Consider the following 18,848-nt stretch of genomic DNA (forward strand, 5'->3'; position numbering starts at 1 on the left):
GCTTCTTGAAGGCAGGAATTATGTGTCCTTCATCTATCTTTTCCAGGCCCAATTACAATGTCAAACACAGTAAGTGAGCAAATGGCTGAAGGAATTAGTTAATAAATAAATTAATAACATAGGATTGTATTGGATTTGAGAGCTGACTGGTCTCATCATTTAGTGTGCCTTTAAGGTTTTTCTCTGCCAGGTGACTAGCTGTACTTCAAACTAAATCTCCAACTTACTTTCTTCTCCAAAATTTTATGGCAGACTCCAAAAAAAGATTGTGCTTTAGTGGGTTTGTACTGAATTTAAAAATCCAGGGATTGAACTGAACCTCTTATTTCCCCCCTCCTAGGTCACAGAAAAAGACCACTGAAAAAGACCACTGGTGTTCACATGTGAGTTGGCTCAGGCAAGTAGGGCAACCCCTTCTAAGAGGTGATCTATATTGCTTCTCTCCCCACAGAGAAATTTAAGGTAGAAGATCGTTTTTATCTAATCATTCTCAATGTGTGTGCTCTTTCTTGCTATCATTCCTAGTCTTCTGGCAGAAACAGGGAGGTAACAGCACTCAGTGCCATTTTAACTTACTGTTTTTAGGGCTCCACAAGGATATTTGAAACATGGGATGGAAGACCTTAGAAAAGATCTTTGTTTCTTCCCCCACAGAAATCTATCAGGGTGGGTTTTTGATGAGCTAAAGGGGACCCAGAAGAAGTATAGTTCAGTGACTTATCATGGAGATGAAAATGTACACCAAACTGAGCTTCTACATTGGAGAATTTGTTCACTATTTTCCTTGCCTCCCTTTCTCCCATCCCCCAAACAATATCCATTACGGGAATGATAAGAAAAAACTTTTATTTGTACAGATAAACTTGCTGTTCTAGCACAGATGAGTACTTTTAATGTACTCAACTTATGAGGTCCAGCCAGCGTGGTGGTGGTAGATTAGGCCACTGCCTCTCATCTCCTAGCCCCAATTTGTGCCTGTGTATTATTTCTGAATAACTAGAACGTATATAGGCTAAAGCCTGATGAGGCCAGAGAAGTCTCCGAGTTCATCAGACTAAGCCTTTCACTTTGAAGACATGGAAACTGGTTATAAAGAGGGATGCAGAGACTTGTCAAGGTCACTAGCACTAGAAGTAGAGTGGAGGCACACCTTCCCGTGAGTAATCCTCATGGCTTGTGTATACTTTTACTATTGAATACCTGCATGCCACTGAATTTGAATTATTGTTTCATTCACATCCCTCAGCCTCCATTCTACTGATATTAGATGGAGAATTTCTAGAGGGAAAGTCCTATGATTATTATTTTCAATGTTCTGGGCTTAAAATACTGATTATTTGGTTTCCAATAAATACAAATTAACAACATGAAAGTCAACCCCTGCAGTTACTCTTCCTTGATTATTCTAGGCTGGATACATTTCTTTTTTTATTCATTAATTCAAAATATTTAGTGTCTCCTCTGTTTTAGCTACTATAGTAAATAATAGGGATACAGAAGACAGATATGGTCCCTGCCCTCACAAAATGTTAATCACGGCACTTACCACCCATTTTGATAATTATAGTTTATATGTTTGTCTTCCTTTAGATTTCACATTCCATGACAGCAAGATCTCTGCCTTGTCTGTCATCGACTCTCCAGTGCCTGCCACAATATCCAAATAGCATTCAATTTTTAAAAGTAAACACTGCTCATTTTAGTATGTTTTCTCATTTGTGAAGAAAAAAACATTTTCACTATTTTCCATGTTATGGAATATCTTCAAGACTATAGCAATAACTGCTACATACCATTTTGAGTATTTACTATATGTAGCACTCTGTTTAATGTTTTATATTATCTCATCTTTAATGCAAAATTATAGAATCACCACTTCTTAGAAGACACCAGAGTTTCTAATTGGATACAGGACTTTCCCAAAGTCACCAGGCTTCTATCTGGCAGGACCAAGATTTGAGTCTACCTATTTCTCACTGCAAAGTTGAAAACTTTATACTATGCCACATGTATTTTTAATGTTGGCAAAACTGAGGAGCAATTTTCTCCATTTTTCAAAACAAGAAACATAAACATTTGAATTTACAGATTAGCCATGGTTTCTATAAAGTAAGCAAAAGGCAGATACCATTAAGCAGGAATTTTCCAATAACCAGAATAAGATATATTGACCTATTATATGAACATGTTAGAATTATCAGGGTCCTAATATAAAGCCTGAAACATAAGGAAGAAATTTTTCTTAGAAAACCAGCACTTCTACCCTTACATATTACCAAATTGCATTTTTTAGAAATTACAAATCAAAGTGAATGAACTAATTTAAAATTTTAAAGACAACTATAAACTTGTTAAGTCTTCAATAGTTGAGTATAACTAAAAGTATTAGGATTGAGGGAGGGTTAAAATCCAAACTTTATAATTTTCCAGCCTGATGATCACATTACATTTAGTCATACAATGGATATTTATATAACTAAACTCTTAATTTCTTGAAGCAACTTTAAAAGTTTAAAGTTTTGGGTCCAGCTGCTTAATAGTTATCTGATCTAGTTCTCAGTATTCTGTTGGTAAAGCAGTTACAATACTAAGAAGAATGGTACCTCACCTACTTTTAATTCCAAAGTGAAGTGGTCAGTAATGTAATTATGTTTCTGTGGAATTTAGCTGTGGAAGATCCATCGCTGGAGACATGAATGGATAGGTTTATGTTGAAGAAATTGACTTTTGGTATCATATGTATAGAGGTCACTGCTACAAATGCACGAAGATTCATCGAATCATGGCAATAAATTGGGCGTAGATGATATTAATAGCTAACATTTATTAAGAATTTTTTCATGGGGCACCTGGGTGGCTCAGTTGGTTAAGAGTCTGACATCAGCTCAGGTCATGATCTTGTGGTTTGTGAGTTTGAGACCCGTATCGGGCTATGTGCTGACAGCTCAGGGTCTGGAGCCTGCTTCAGATTCTGGGTCTCCCTCTCTTTCTGCCCCTCCCCCACTCATGCTCTGTCTCTCTCTGTCTCTCAAAAAATAAGTAAACATTAAAAAAATTTTTTTTTAATATTTTTTATGTGCCAGAAAATATCATAAGCACTCTTTATGGATTTAATTTATTTCTTCCACAATCATCAGGTAAGGTAGGAGTAAGAATTTAATCCATACACTCTTCCCCAGAAGTTCGCATTCCTAAATACTCTGCTACCCTGATCACATAGAACCAGTACTTTATTTTGCCAACAAAGAAACAGAGGCCAAAAGACGTTAAATGCTGAATCCAAGGGCAAAACTCTGTAGAGTGTATACTATAAACTCGCTTAATTGGTCCTGGTTTAGCAGAATTTCTTGTTTCTATATGTGTTATTGAAGACCTTACTGAATTCTCACATTCTCACAAAAACTGCTTATATTTCTTCTGAAATATCTGGAATAATCAAATGGCACTTACCTGTACTAGATTGAACAATTCCAGAATCTACTGTTTGCCCAAGAAGGTCATACTGATTTAGGCGTGATCCATCTTCTGCTACAACCACTGAGCGTGCTGGCTCTCTGGTCCACTCATAAACAACTTCTGCTCTGGTATAGGCATCTGAAAGGAAAGAAGGGTACATGGCCCATGTGTTATGCTACTTTCATTCTCCTAATTATTTGGTGAGTCCTATCAGTTTCATATTTTCTATTGCATGGTTGCAGAGGGCAGGCCAGGAAAGGAGAGCCCATATCCCTTAGTTTAGAACACTAAAACACATTTTCCTGATTTGTTCAGTCATCTGTTCACTCTTACAACAAATGGTTATTAAGCATCTACAAAAGACAAAGTGCCTTACTGAAAATATGCTACTGAACATAACTAACAAGGTTCCCTACCGCTGTGACAGTAATGGGGACAAAAACAGATAAGCTAATAAACATATAACTTCAAGTAGTGTTAAATGCAATAAAACCATTCACAATAGGTAAGAGGGTAGAGAATGCACTTATTTTAGGTGAAAGACTCAGAGAGGGTCATTGTGGAAATGACAATTATATGCATGACAGAAATGAGAGTAGGCTATATAAGTCTTGGGGAAGAGTTTGATAGATAAATGAACAAACAATTTTTTTTCCTCTGGTGCAGGTAAAAGCATGATATATTTGAGTAAGAACAGGAATACCAATATGGGCAGAGCTGAAGTCCATATGAGATGACATAAGGCTAGAGGTAGTAGCCTGGGTCCAGATTATGTCTGGCCAGCAGAAGGTCATGATAAATGTAAAAAGTAACACTGGAAATTTTACTGAACATCTGTTTCTAAAGGAAGTCTGATTTTACTTCTTTTTACATTAATTCTCCTTTTAATAGATATTTACTATGACAATGATGATGTTGATGAGTGACACCATTTAGGTCATTACACTTTTCAATTGCTTTCATTTACCATATCAGTTTTAACCTAGTCATCCTTCTATATGAGAAGCTAGGTAAAAATCCTGATTCATTACTCAGGAAAGTTGGGGGAAGAATTGTACAGAATAAGTGAGAAGAAGAAGAGATTCCATAGTTTTTCTGGTGGTCACAGAACACCCACTATACATAGGGTGGAAAGATAGTACACACTTTCCTCTCTTGAGATGTAGAGTGATATTAAAAGTTAAAAGACTATTAGATTAGCAAAAGCAAAGGTTCCAGGGTGATTGAGAGGCAGATATGTTGGCAAAAGTTGGCTTTACTGTAAAAGCTTTATCCCTTACCCAATTTCTGCATTAGGCACGGTAGACAAAATGCCCAGGGTCCACAATACCTTCAGGTGGACAAATAATGTTTTAATTTCTTTTAAAATCAGAAAAAAAAGTGATCCCATTTGGGTTTTATTAATCTTTATACAAATATAGTCCTCAAGTATAAAAGTTAAAAATATGAAATTATAAATCAAAGTATAGTTTTAATATACATTTTTTGAGGAATTGTTCAAAAAAGGCAAACGTGCCCAGAGCCCATAAAAGTCATAATGCATCCCTGCTTTACCCATCCCCTCCCATCCCAAGGTAACCAAACTTGGGTGTGTTTTTTTTTCAAATCTTTATTTGTCCAAACTCAAATATTATGAGATATGAAGTGATCATTGCATTTTTACACACACGTGAAGCTGCCATAAAAAAGATGCGAGCCGTGCCCCTCATTCTCTGAACAAAAGCTTTTTTCTGTCTCTGGGATGAGTTTTGCTGAAGGTGCAGTCAATATTAGTATTAGTATTCTCCTAATTTTACATGGGTACCCCATCTGCTCCAGCATTACTTCTGGACAGATTGATAGTCAAGTTCAAGTATATTTTTATCAAATTTTCCAGGAGTTTGAGAGAATATACTAGAAATTAATTTAATGGTTATTGCTTCTTTCATAAATATGTAAGACTGATAAATGAATAGTTTTGGAATCTGTTCTCACTGATTTTTCTTTTTTAATTGTGGCTGTCCTCATTTACTTTTTTCATGGCACTAGTCTTGTATGTATGTACATATGTATGTACGTATATATGTGTGTGTGTATTTATTCACAGCTTTATTAAGGTATAATTGACAAAAATGTAAGACATTTAAAGTGTACAACATGAGGATTTGATATACATATACATTGTGAAATAATTCCTACCATTGAGTTAACACATCTCATTGACTTAAAAATGTTTTGAATCATTTTAGCATTGCATTTGTTAGAGAGGAGGATTGCATTTGTTAATAGCATCTGAAACATGATTTATTTTTATAAAATCCCTCAAAGAGTGCAGAGAACATTAGTTTGAGAACCATATTGCTTACAATTTGTAGGTACCTATATTCAGTAAAATATTTTTCTGATCGTGATAAAATTTTTTAATGGGCCTTATCTAAGAAGACATATCAAGTTTATGATAACAAAGAATCATTGATTGTTAATATGGAAGGAATTTAGAGGTGATATAGCTTATCTCATTTTACAGATGATAAACCGAAGCACAGAAACTGTGAATGACTTGTTTAAGGGTGCATAGTTGTATAGTGGGAAAACCGAAGTAAGAGCATAGGATGACATCCATTCTACTCCAGTGCTATTGATAAAGACATTCTAGGCAAAAACTGTATATTAGATGCTTAAAATCCAAGTAAGGATACTTGTTGGTCAAGTAATTAGGGATGAAACCAATTATACACTTTCTGTCATTTCATAACTAATAAAAAAAAAACTCTTGCTACTGTATTACACTAGCATTAGCAACAGTGCCTGACTCCCTATTTTTTTGTACCTCATCATGTGTTGCCAATGGGCTGCTAATATAATTTTAGAGGAAAAGATCTGTTACGATTGACTTCTCATGTCATATAATTCCATGTCTGATTCTTGCAACTTCTTAGAAACTCCATTGTGCACAAAATCTACAATAAACATGACATTGTTGTGAAAGTGGAGATTACGTATTGTTCATGTCTCTCAGTGGAAATCTCCCAAAATGCAGAGTAGATCCACATGGTGAAATGGGTGATGGGGATTAAGGAGGCCACTGTGAGGAGCACCGAGTGTTTTATGGAAGTGTGGAATGACTATACTGTACACCTGAATACATTACACTGTATGCTAACTGGAAGTTAAATAAAAATTTAAAAAATGGCATTTTAAGATGTAAAAGACAGATATACATAAGGCATCATAATAGGTAATATACCTTATTTCTTCATTTCAGTATCTAGTAGAAAGTAGGTCTATGAAAACTTCCTTCCTTTGAGACTATTCAGCAAAGAGAAAAGAAGCTTAAAGAGAACCTTCAGCTATTTAGTCAAAATGTTAAGCTCTGATTTCAAATAAATGAGCAAATTACCTAAGAAAAATTTAATAATAAGACAAAAAGTTTTGGTTGGGGTTATGAAAGAACTTTCTGGGGCTACAGCACTGGAAGCATAGACTTGGTATCAGAAGAGCAGCTACTTATAGACACTATCACTTTACATTTAGGAGCCTTCATCTCTCCATTTGTATGAAGCAGGTGCACTGAATAATTTCTAAAGTTATTTATTGTTCAGAATTCACTTACATTTCTACTTATCCCTCTCTCCTTATTTACAAAGCACTGTACTTGATAGTCAGGGAACCATCACTTATCAAGTCCTTTCTAGATCTAGCACTTGCTTAGATATTCTTTTCAGAATATAACCTGAATCTCTTATTTTAATTTTTTAAAGGTTTATTTATATTTGAGAGAGACAGAGAGAGTGCAAGCAGTGGAAGGGCGGGGGGGGGGGGGGGCGGGGGCAGAGGATCTAAACTGGACTCTGAGCTGACAATGCAAAGCCTGATGTGGGGCTCGAGCTCATCAACCATGAGATCATGATCTGAGCTGAAGTCAGAAGCTCAACCGACTAAGCCACCCAGCCACCTCTGAATCTCTTCTTTTAGTATCAAAGCCCCATTTGTATTTTCCTCAAAATGCAGTTAAAAGACGTCAGCTGGAGCATGCATGTTGTCTTCTGGTTATCTGGCCTTATGAAGAGGGCTCTATCCCCAATAAGCAAAAAATGTGATGTAACACTGACAATCAGGGTCTAATGGAGAGTGGTAAGGAAAAACATCTGCTTTTCTGAGCTTAGTTCTTATCAACATATGGATGAGGTTGCCCTGGATTCTTCATAAACATAGATTACTTAGTGTTCTACTAAATTATTACCAAATCCTCTATCTTATCTCTTGCTTATTCTCTTCTCTGACATTTTGGCAAGACATTTGCTTCAAAAACTGGGTCAAAGCAATTTTAGCACACTTTTGCCTCAGTTTCTTCATTTCAGAAGTGTGCTGACTAGGCCAGGTCAGAGAACTAACCATACAATAAATCAACCACCGCGGCTTCTCAAGCCAATGGCAGGCAACGGTAATTAGTCATGGTGCTCTCCCACTGAGCTCCAATGCTTACCTTTCAGTGTCAAGTCTTTTCTGTTTCTTTAATTCCCCACAGGCCTTAAATTGGCTATCTTTTCTGAGACTTAAACATTGAAGGGGCATTTTAAACCTGATTTTTATAATTTTTATCCATTCAATAAATATTTACTGAATGTCTCCATTATATCAGGCTCTGTGCTAGGAAATGCTGAAAAAAAAATAGACTGTGCTCTGATGGAGTTTACAGTCCCCAGACAATAAAAATGTCAACCAATAAATAAAACTAATAATTATTGCTGTAATACATCTAAATTAAATATGTATTGTAATCAAGAAGACTGGCAGGACTGTATGTAAATTTAGATAAGGTCATTAGGGAAGGCCCTAGGAAATGTCATTTATACTGAGAAGTGGAAAAATAAAAGAAGCCAGTCCCATTAAGAACCAAGGGAAGAGTAACCCAAATAGAGAAAAGAGTATGTAAAAAGGCTCTGAGGTGGACAACAGATTTTTATTTTTCTTACACAAGACACTATTTGTTTTCTACTCACTATCCATTTCTCCCTTCCTAAAATACCTCCTATTTTCTTCTTTTTTTTTTTAATTTTTTTTTTTCAACGTTTATTTATTTTTGGGACAGAGAGAGACAGAGCTTGAACGGGGGAGGGGCAGAGAGAGAGGGAGACACAGAATCAGAAACAGGCTCCAGGCTCTGAGCCATCAGCCCAGAGCCCGACGCGGGGCTCAAACTCACGGACCACGAGATCGTGACCTGGCTGAAGTTGGACACTTAACCGACTGCGCCACCCAGGCGCCCCACCTCCTATTTTCTTCTTAAGTAGGCTGACAATGTGCCTACTTAAGAATATTTCTTCCCAGCCTAATTTGCAGTTAGCATGGGCAATGGGACACATCTTTGATTAATGAGATGTGAGCAAATGCCTGCTAAGATTTTAGGGAAAGCTTTTATCTTTTTGATACAGGTGCTAGTTCTTTCTTCTTCGTCCACTGGTCTTTGTTTTTAAAGCAGATGCAATGACTAGAGTTGCAGCAGCCATTTTGTGATCAGGAAGAACATCTAAGGGCATCTTAAAACATCATCCTTGTTGAGATGCTGACTAACCAATAATCAACCAACAATCACTTACCTTAATTCATCTCATATAAAAATATAAACTATTTTTTTCAGCTATACAAACTGCTTGAAAACATTCCTAATATACTAAACAAGTAATTTGTTGTCCAAGACAAGGTATTTCTGAAGGTAAAAGGGGGCACTATTAGTAGTTATGCCATGATATTAGGCATAAAATAAGTATAGTCCCAGGCAAACTATAATGAATGATTTTCCTAACTATAAGATTATTTTGTGGATTAGATGAACTGATACATATTCAAATGTTTAATATACTATCTGACATACAAGTAACACATAATACATCATATTATTGTTAAAAATGAAAGTGGTAACCAAGAGAAAACATAGTAGTCCATAACATAGAATATACATTAAATTGGGGAAAGAGTGGGAAGGGGAGGGTTACCACCAAAGGCCTGTTTGGCTGACAATTTTTTAAGTAGTTTGTCCTTAGGTTTCAGTAGGGAATTAGATTTATAAATAGAGACACTTGTCTCTCCATGAGGAGTGCTGCTAGGAGCCTGAAGGCCTTTTGCTATTTTCTTTGCTTGCTGTCTTCCTACACTACCCCTATTTTTTTTTTTTCTATGAATCATATCTTCACCAAAATAGTTGCTTAGACTGTCTGTCTAGTGGGAACAGAAAGCTGGTTAGGTAGTCCAGCAGTTGACTCAGTATTTGTAAGTAACTCTCCTGCAGGAAACCAGGAATACACTGGTCTCACTCACTTTCTGCGTGTGTGCTATTCAAAGCAGAAGGATAAAGGAGGACCAGAGAACCTGACTCCATTGGCCAAGGTTCTCTTGGCTCCTCTGATGTGTGCCTGCATATTTTCAAATAGCAGAAGCCCAGACAATTATCATAAAGGTATCTAGGATACCTCCAAAAGCATTAATAGACACATGGATTTCATGGTATATCCAAACAGACCTAGAAGTCTTCTAAAGACTATGATTAGGGTAAGTTCTTTTCTGGCAATATATTTTTTTTGGTGTAGGCTTCATTATTAAGAAAAAAGTACCATCTGTTGCTGCCACCTACCAATATTTCTATCTGATAAACAATGTGCAATATTCTTTGTAAAATTTTTTTAATGTTTATTTTTGAGAGAGAGAGAGAGAGAGCAGGGGAGGGGCAGAGACATAGAGACACAGAATCCAAAGCAGTCTCCAGGCTCTGAACTGTCAGCACGGAACCCAACGCAGGGCTCAAACTCACAAACTGTGAGATCATGACCCAAGCTGAAGTCGAACGCTTAACGAACTGAGCCACCCAGGTGCCCCACAACTTGCAATATTCTTAAGGTTAAACAAATGTCATCAATGATGCAAAATAAACATAATGATCTCCATTTATTGGAAGGAAGATATTATATATGGGGTAAAAACATCCATACTCCTCTTGTTTTTCTATTAATACAACTTTAACAAAAGTAGAATTTTTCTAATTAATTAAATCCATTCTTTCTCATTGAGGAGATAGGGAATAATGTCTTCCTAAAATAACATTAAAAATGAAATAAAGATTATTACTTATAGAAAGTACTTGCAGCAAATAGCTATTTAAACTTTCTTCATGCTCTTTACATTTCTAACAGACTTTTTTTTTTAATTTTTTTTTCAACGTTTATTTATTTTTGGGACAGAGAGAGACAGAGCATGAACGGGGGAGGGGCAGAGAGAGAGGGAGACACAGAATCGGAAACAGGCTCCAGGCTCTGAGCCATCAGCCCAGAGCCCGATGCGGGGCTCGAACTCACGGACCGCTAGATCGTGACCCGGCTGAAGTCGGACGCTTAACCGACTGCGCCACGCAGGCGCCCCTCTACAGACATTATTAACCGCAGCTTTCTTTACTAAAGATGTAGGTCTCTCATAAGAATAAAGAAAAATTAAAAGAAATTTACTCACAGCTTCCAAATTTTAGTGGGCAGGCATGGGCATCCATAGGGAAGTCCTCTAAATGCATTGGACACTCAGCTCTCACTGTCAGCCTTATCAATTAAAGAAAACAGCAGAAATAAACAAGAGCCCTATAGATTAGATACTTTCTGATAAGTACAAATGGTATGTTACTAACTATAGCAAATATATTAACAAAGCAAGAGAGGCCCACACAAACTGCAGCACTATTCTGAGCTATTAATCAAAAGATCTAAAAGGAATTATTTACAACAATGACTGGATGACACCAGATTTTGTATGATGAGCAAGAATTGTTACTGTTTCCCAAGACAAGGATCATCACCTCATCCATTAAACCCAGCAAATATTTGGGGACTAAAATTAAATGTAAGCAAATAAATGCTGGTATAAGACTTGGTGGAGAAGACATGGGTGGTGAGGAAGAGAAGAGAATGCTTTCTCTCCTCAGTGCAGCTCTCCCTATCTCCTTCCATCTCCTTCCCAAAAAAGCACCAAATGCATAAACCAACAAAGGAGTAGGTAAAGGAGGAAATGTCCGCAGGCTTTGTGAGGTTGACAATAACATAGGGTCTCCTTGAGATTTTGCATGTGATCTCACTATATTCTAACCATTTCATTTTCTTTAGAAATCTACTGACTAATGGAAGCCAGGACTCTGCTGTGCTTCTCTTTAGCTCCTATCTTCAGAGAATATGAATTCTATTTATGTTTGAAAAAGGGTAAAGAAAAAATTTCACTGAAATATGTTTGATCTTGTTTGGTGGGGATTATGAAGGGATTTATGGTTTTTATAAAATATATTTACCCATATTATTAAGTAGCTCAAGAAATGTGGTCAGGATGGCTTTATAGCCAGTAAACTCATTAAGTGATTATAATACTGACTGAAGCAAATATGAAATGGGTAAATTAATGATTAAACTCACATTTTAAAATTAAAATATTAAGGAAAGTGATAATATATTAGCAAAGGTGGTGAGAAATTTATGAGATGGGAGATACAGTCTAGTTATTGATGAAGAAAACTGAATATGTCAGAAAGCATTAATTGGTAAACTTATCAGATATGCAAGTCCTGCCCTAAAAGAGTGCCAACTTGGAGGAATAAATACTGAACTTAGGCTCAAAAACAAGATATTTTACAAGGGGAGAATATTTCAAGTTTCAATTATAAATAGATCCTATTGGATGATCTGGAAAGGTCTCAACACATCTGTCCACTGATCTTCTATTTTCTTTCTTTCTTTTCTTTTCTTTTTGTGAGATTTTTTTTTTTCATTCTTTAAGTCCTATTATACATTTACTAGTTGAATCCAACATCTAAAATGGCTCTTGAAGCATTTTATTTTTCTTTCTTTCCCATTTGGATATTTTTGTATAAAAAGGTAGGAATTCTGGCAGCTTTCTTCAAAAGCAAAATATCACTCTATTCCCATGCTAAACAAACTCCATCAAGTCCAGGATTTTGCCTCCGTTACCTTTTCATGACAAAGGAATAATTGGACAGTCTGAATTACCAAGTACTGTTCAGATCTACAAAAACAACATTCTAACAAGTCACTTGGGTATGAAATCACTGCTTCCCTTAAGAATGAGTTCTGGACAATTTTTAATTTCTCATGAATTAGCAGTATTCTAAACATTTTTTCTTTAAAAATATTCACAACTTTTTTGATTCATGTTTCCTTCATTCAATCATGAATGAATGAATGGTATCCAGCTGCTGGATTTTCAGTAATCTCAAAATGAGGGAAATGTTTATAAAGCAGAAATACATATATATATATATATATATATATATATCTAATAGTATCATTATAAATTCTTCTAAATGTATACCTTCACATGAATCTATAGCTTTTAAGACCCTTGTGCTGTCCTAATTTTTTTCCCTTCCTTTTATTGCCTCCCCCCCTCTTTTTTTAGGTAGAAAAACTTTCAGATATATACTTTGAGATAGCTTCTAGAAATTTAATCTAGACTTTACTGGGATGCAGGAATATATGGGGTTAATAGTAGGGGAAGAATTTCCTTATACTGAATTAGAGTATGTTGGAGAGATATATCACTTAGTATACATTATAAATTTTTTCCCATTTTATCTAATCATTTTACTTAACACCTCAATACTTGCATAATATTTCAGTCAATTTATTTCTCCCAACAGAGTCATTATTAAAGTTGCAGAATAGGGCAGACAGGAAACGAGACACTCTACCATGGCCCACTGCCTTCATGATCACATATATATGGAAGAGAAAGAAGTTCAGAAAGAGACCCAAACAGAACACAGTCATCCTTACCTCATGGTATACAACAAGGTACCATCCTCTGTGATCCTCAGGAGTTTGTTGGGCATGGTCATGTTGTGTGCCACTGACTTCTTTCCATTGTGAAAAAAGGTATCTGGAGTCCAGATCTTACTTGCCATTAGGTTATTTAACCGGAGAACTGTCATGGGTCCTTTAAATTTTAATCTTTCATCCTTCCAGCTTTGACGGAAAAATACATCTATTGTATATTCCTAGGTAATTTTGGAAAATGGCAAAGAGTACACTGAGCTATATTTTGCAATGCAAATAGCTTACACAGACCATGCATAATTTCTGTAACTTTAGAAGCAAAATATGAGCTAGGTGATGTTTCCAGAAGTAAACTTGTGGTAGCCTGTACATATTGGTGGCAGGTGAATCATTGGCTGGCATAATCATTTTTTAAAACACCTAAAATGCCTGAAATATTTCTCAGTCAGAAAATTTCCACTGATTATTTCCTGAGATATGTGAAAGGAAAATCATGTCCTACTCCCTACAGCTCCACCACGCCAGCACTCAAATAAACCAGAATACAGTACACATAAAAAATAAAATTCATGTTAGAGCTTACTACATACAGGAAAATATTTAAATTAGGTTAATTCCAGTTATGAAGACCCAGCATAGTATTTGGAGCGGGGGTGGGGGTGGGGGTGGGGGTGGGGGGGTGGGGACAGTGCTTCAATAGTTTCTGAAAATCTCAATCTCAAATCATCCACTGTGGCTTCTATGGCTGTGTTTTCCTCTCTCTTGTTCCAGCTTCTAATAAGAGTGTGAGAATCCCATATCCTTTTTGGCTAAGTAAATTTTTTTCTTTTTCACATATAATGTGCAGAGACTTTCAATTCTCCACAACAAAGAACATTATGAGGATAAAGAACCTGTTTCACTGTTAATTGGGATCTTTGCCAAAAAAAAAAAAAATACAGAATACGCGGGTGTGTGTGAGTGTGTGTTTGTGAGATTATGTGTGTATAAGACACATGAGAAATGTGTGAAGCTCATCATCATTCACAGCCAGGGAATCTATTTATTTGAATAAACACAGCATTCCTTATGGCAATACCCAGAGACAAACATCTGCTAATCTGAAAACAAGCAATGTGACTTACCAGCTCCTAAAATTGAAAAGGGTAATATCCATCTTCCTTGCAGCACTTGCTACACTGACACTAAATTTCGAACTTAATGGTTTGAAATAAAGATTACCACATTCTCCATTAATCTTAGCTTGCTCCAAACTGGAAGAAAGACTAACTTGAAAACATCATGGTACATTTTCTTAATCCCCTAAACCTCAATGCATCAGAAAGCTGTTGTTGTTGTTGTTTTTAATCTTATACATATAATCTTAAAACATGCAGAATATATAATGTCTGTGTATAGACATTTTGTGCATGAATTTAACCACCTGTCTCTTTCTCAGGGTTTAAGTAAGATTGGGTAAAGACTGAATAAAGGTTTATGCTTCGGCCACATGTTTGGCATTGCTGAGCTCTTACTGATCAAGTAGCTAACAATTATTACTGCATAGTTTACAGTGTGTCAGGCATAGTGTTAAATGCTGATTGAGACAGCAACAAGGAAGTGTGACATAATGCCAGTTTATTTTTGTGGGCAAGAGAAAATACCTTGATTTTTGCTTAGGTTTTCCTGTGTCCGGAAGTGTGAGGTGAAAAAGCACTGAGATACATGACATAGGAATTTACTCACCAAGAAACATTTGTTAAGCATCTTTTAATTTAGCAGAGGGAGAAGCTGTTTAGATTTGGATGCTGTAAGGGAAACTCATGTAGTGCGATGGGCTTGGAAAGGCATTTTCCATGAGGAGAGAAATGGGGAGGGAGTCTATGGGCTATGTGGGGAAGTGATACAGAGTAGCAGTGCTTACCCTGAAAGCAAATGGAAGGATTTACCCTGAGCTGTGTTTGTTCTCATCTCTGGACAACAGACAGGCTTATGAGATAGGGACATGATAATGATGATATTTCTATTACTCAGGAATCAGCCATATAAGCTCTATTTTCTGTCCAACTGAACTACTTTACCCTGTCAAACAGTAGAGGGAATAGTCACTTGTAAATCAAGATTTCAAGGATGCCTAAACTGACCATATTCCCATGAATCCAACAACTTTGCTTGTTTACTCACTCCAAGGAGATCTTTGAAAATTAAATGTTAAATATTTAAAAAACCTTAAAATGTATTTATTATCAAATCTTTAACAAGCTCTATCCCAAAGTCAATGATTCCAAAAAATTATGTCAAAACTTGCCAAATTGCTTTTTTTACATAGTTGTCATGTTTACAACCAGCTTTACTTACCTGTGCTAATGGCAGACATTGAAATGCCCAAATTCATTTATGAAATTCTCCCTTCAAATACCGTACTGGTGGCACAAACAGGCACACACACACAGAAAATTAACTGGATAAGCTTTGATTCCCACGTTCCCTTCAGTTCGAAGTAGAAATGAAAACTGAAATAAAAGCACTTGATAATGATCAAAACCCATCTAATCAAGAGTGTAAATATTTGGTTTCTCATTTTCTATGAAAGGCCCTGCAATGTTGCCATGGGAGCGGCAGGTGGCTCTTGGCATGACCTAACCCTCAGGGTCAGAGTTCATTAGGCCAGGATGGGCCAGAGCTTTCTTCAGGAAGCTGGAACAAGAGAGAGGAAATAGACCCATACATAGCATGATGGTTATGGATATAAGTTCCAAACTTGCTAATTAGAACTGAATTGTCTGTCTTCCAGATATATGACTTTAGGTCATTTTCTTGGCTTTCTAAACTCCAGTTTTTGACCTAGAAAGTGGGGCTCATGGCAGTACTGATTTCACTGGCCTATTGTGAGAAGCGAGTTAATGCAAGTGAATAGCTTGCAAGAATGGCTGAAACATAGGAAGTTCTCAGTAAACATTAGAAGTTATTTGTCTCCCAATTTTTTTGTTTGTTTGTTTCTAATCAACACAGATTTAGACTAGAGTTCAATGAAAAAGTGCTATTTGTTTGGACAGGTATCAGGATAGGAAACCTGAGGAAAGTGAGGTGGTCATAACTAAGCAAAGAAAAATCAGAAGGCACAAGAAAAGACTCTAGAGAAGACCATCTGAACAAAGAGGAAGCTCTGGTGAAGAATCTGTTCAAGGTCCGGTGTTCCAGCCCCCACCATCCAAGTGAAGTCTCTCCAAGTGACCCTGTTCAATACAGTGGTCCCTGTAGAATTTGAGTCTTATTCTGAAGACTGGGATAAAACATCCGATATGTTTCTAAATAAATATTGTGTGGAAGTGTTCCCACTCGCACCAGCTATTACCATCTGTGTGTGCTCTGACTTCGTACATTTTAAGCACCATGGAAAACAGGGCTCTGTGATTGTGCTGCCTAGATATTTCTGTCAGAACCTAGTGCCCTGGGAATGTGCTGTTTGATTGCCAATTAATGGTTTTTAAAATAAAGCTAAGGAGTTGTCCTAATTTTGTTTTCTATTCCAGATGAAGTCAGATGCCTTGGGAGCGGCAGAGTCTCTAGGGACACAGAGCCTGAGTTCAAGTTGCTACCTAGATAGGTCACTTTCTTCCTCTGGAAAATGTGGATAATAATAATAATACGTAGGTAAAATACACAGTATGAGTTACTAGATGAAATATGATCTATAAAACTGTTAGCATGGTGCCTCACATATTATAAACATTCAATAGTGTTTATTATTAATTACACATTTTAGTAATTCTTATTTTAAAAACTATGAAGTTTTTCTGGTCTTGAAAAATAGCTTTTTCATTTGGCCTTCTAATTTTAATAGCCTCTAAATCATACTTTACTGCTCTTTACGCATAATTCTCCCATAATATGGTTTAAAGTTTTGTTTGTTTGTTTGTTTGTTTACTTATTTTGAAAGAGAGAGAGAGAGAAAAAGAGGGGCAGAGAGAGAAGAGAGAGAGAATCCCAAGTAGGCTCAGCACTATCAGTGCAGAGCCCAGTTCAGGGCTTGATCCCACGAACCAAACTGTGTTATCATGACCTGAGCTGGAGTCAAGAGTCACGCTTAACTGACTGATCCACCAAAGCGTCCCTCCCATAATGTGGTTTAAATAAGTAATCTTCCCAAATGAATTGGCCAGGTATAATTTCCACTAGCCACTTAGCATATCAGTTGTAGACCTGACTAATTTGGTCCTTTGACAGAACAATTCAAACATCATCTGGTTCTGGAATTTTAGGCAATAAGAAGTATAACTGGCTTAGACACTCTGTTCCTTCTTCCTATCTGATATATGACAAAGGCCATGTATGAAAAGTAACTCATGATAATCATAGGGTTAATGCATGCACCTTTAGTCCAAGACAAAAACAGACAAACAAACAAACAAACACTGTGGTTCCTTAAATCACAATCTAAACCGATGACTCAAAAGTATATCAAATATTTTCAAGAGAAGTTTTTGATTGCATATACCTTTACTTGAACACTGTCCCTTAACAACTCCTATTGGGCATCTACTCTATGTGAGGCATTATGAAAGATGCCAGAGATAGAGAATATTCATTTTTCATTATGATGATGATAATGATAATAATGAGGAGGAGGAGGAATAATATCATTATTAGTGTGTGATGTTTGTAATGCTTCATCCCCTCTCAATGTTTCCAGTGATGAGAAGAGAGCTTCAGCAGTGCAAAATCTTCTGAATGCTCCCCATTCCCTCATACCCTTCTATTTAGGGAGGGGAGGAGGAAGAATAATTTAATTTGATGGGTAAATTTGGAAGGAGAAATCAATCTTGTCTATCTCAGCCTCTTCCTGCTCTGCACTGTCCATAAGACTCATAAATTCGGCTGTTTCTCTATGCTAGAAGTTTTACATAGACAGTCTATGCCTTAACAGAGGGAGGCCAAAGTGTTGCCTGTTAACTAGGTGGTAATCTGGCTGATTCTGATGTTTACTCTCTGCAAACCTACTTTTCTGCAGTTATAAGCCACTCCTGCAGTACCACCATCATTAGTAATAAAGATGATATTCTCATTTTCCAAACCCCTTACTCTATTACCTTATTTCTAAAAAGGCTCAGAACTCACATAGGAAAGAGGGCATTATTTATTGAGTCCCATAAGACTGTATTTTTTTAAAGACAATATAGACTCGTAAACCTATCACTAAATAAGTAGTAAGTCAACACATACTGCAGCCCAGCGATGCACTGATACTGTGAGGGATATGAAACAAATGTGTCTTTATATTTCTTGGCATCACTTGAAGAAAATAAGACATTTATATAAGAGAAATAACTTTACAAAGTATTGTTATAAATGAGACCAAGAGCTAAGTTGTTATTTTACCATCAGTAAATGTGACTAGAATGCAGAAAGGGAAACTTAATCCATTATTGGATTGGTAAAAAAAAGTTTTTATTAATCTTTTAGGTTTTGATTTGGGCCTTTATAGAAACATAGGATTTAGATGGGTACAAAATAGAGGGAATTTCCATGAAGGGGTACATGGCATGATAAGGAGTTCAGAGGCAAAAATAGTAACTATTATTTATTGAGCACTGTCTATGAACACTTTATATAGGT

General features: G+C 36.4%; 1 protein-coding gene across 1 annotated transcript in view; it reads right to left on the minus strand.

The window, feature by feature from the left end:
* The window catches only part of GABRA1 (gamma-aminobutyric acid type A receptor subunit alpha1), a 58,879-nt gene that overhangs the window by 17,821 nt on the left and 22,210 nt on the right, over window positions 1-18,848 (minus strand). Inside the window, exons 5-7 of the mRNA XM_047863567.1 lie at window positions 13,254-13,474; window positions 10,936-11,018; window positions 3,451-3,594 (exon numbers count right to left, since the gene is read on the minus strand). Of these exons, the coding sequence (XP_047719523.1) occupies window positions 3,451-3,594; window positions 10,936-11,018; window positions 13,254-13,474 (448 nt within the window). The remainder of the gene's footprint in view (window positions 1-3,450; window positions 3,595-10,935; window positions 11,019-13,253; window positions 13,475-18,848) is intronic.

This window comes from Prionailurus viverrinus, chromosome A1, assembly GCF_022837055.1.
Source record: "Prionailurus viverrinus isolate Anna chromosome A1, UM_Priviv_1.0, whole genome shotgun sequence".
Lineage (NCBI taxonomy): Eukaryota > Metazoa > Chordata > Mammalia > Carnivora > Felidae > Prionailurus > Prionailurus viverrinus.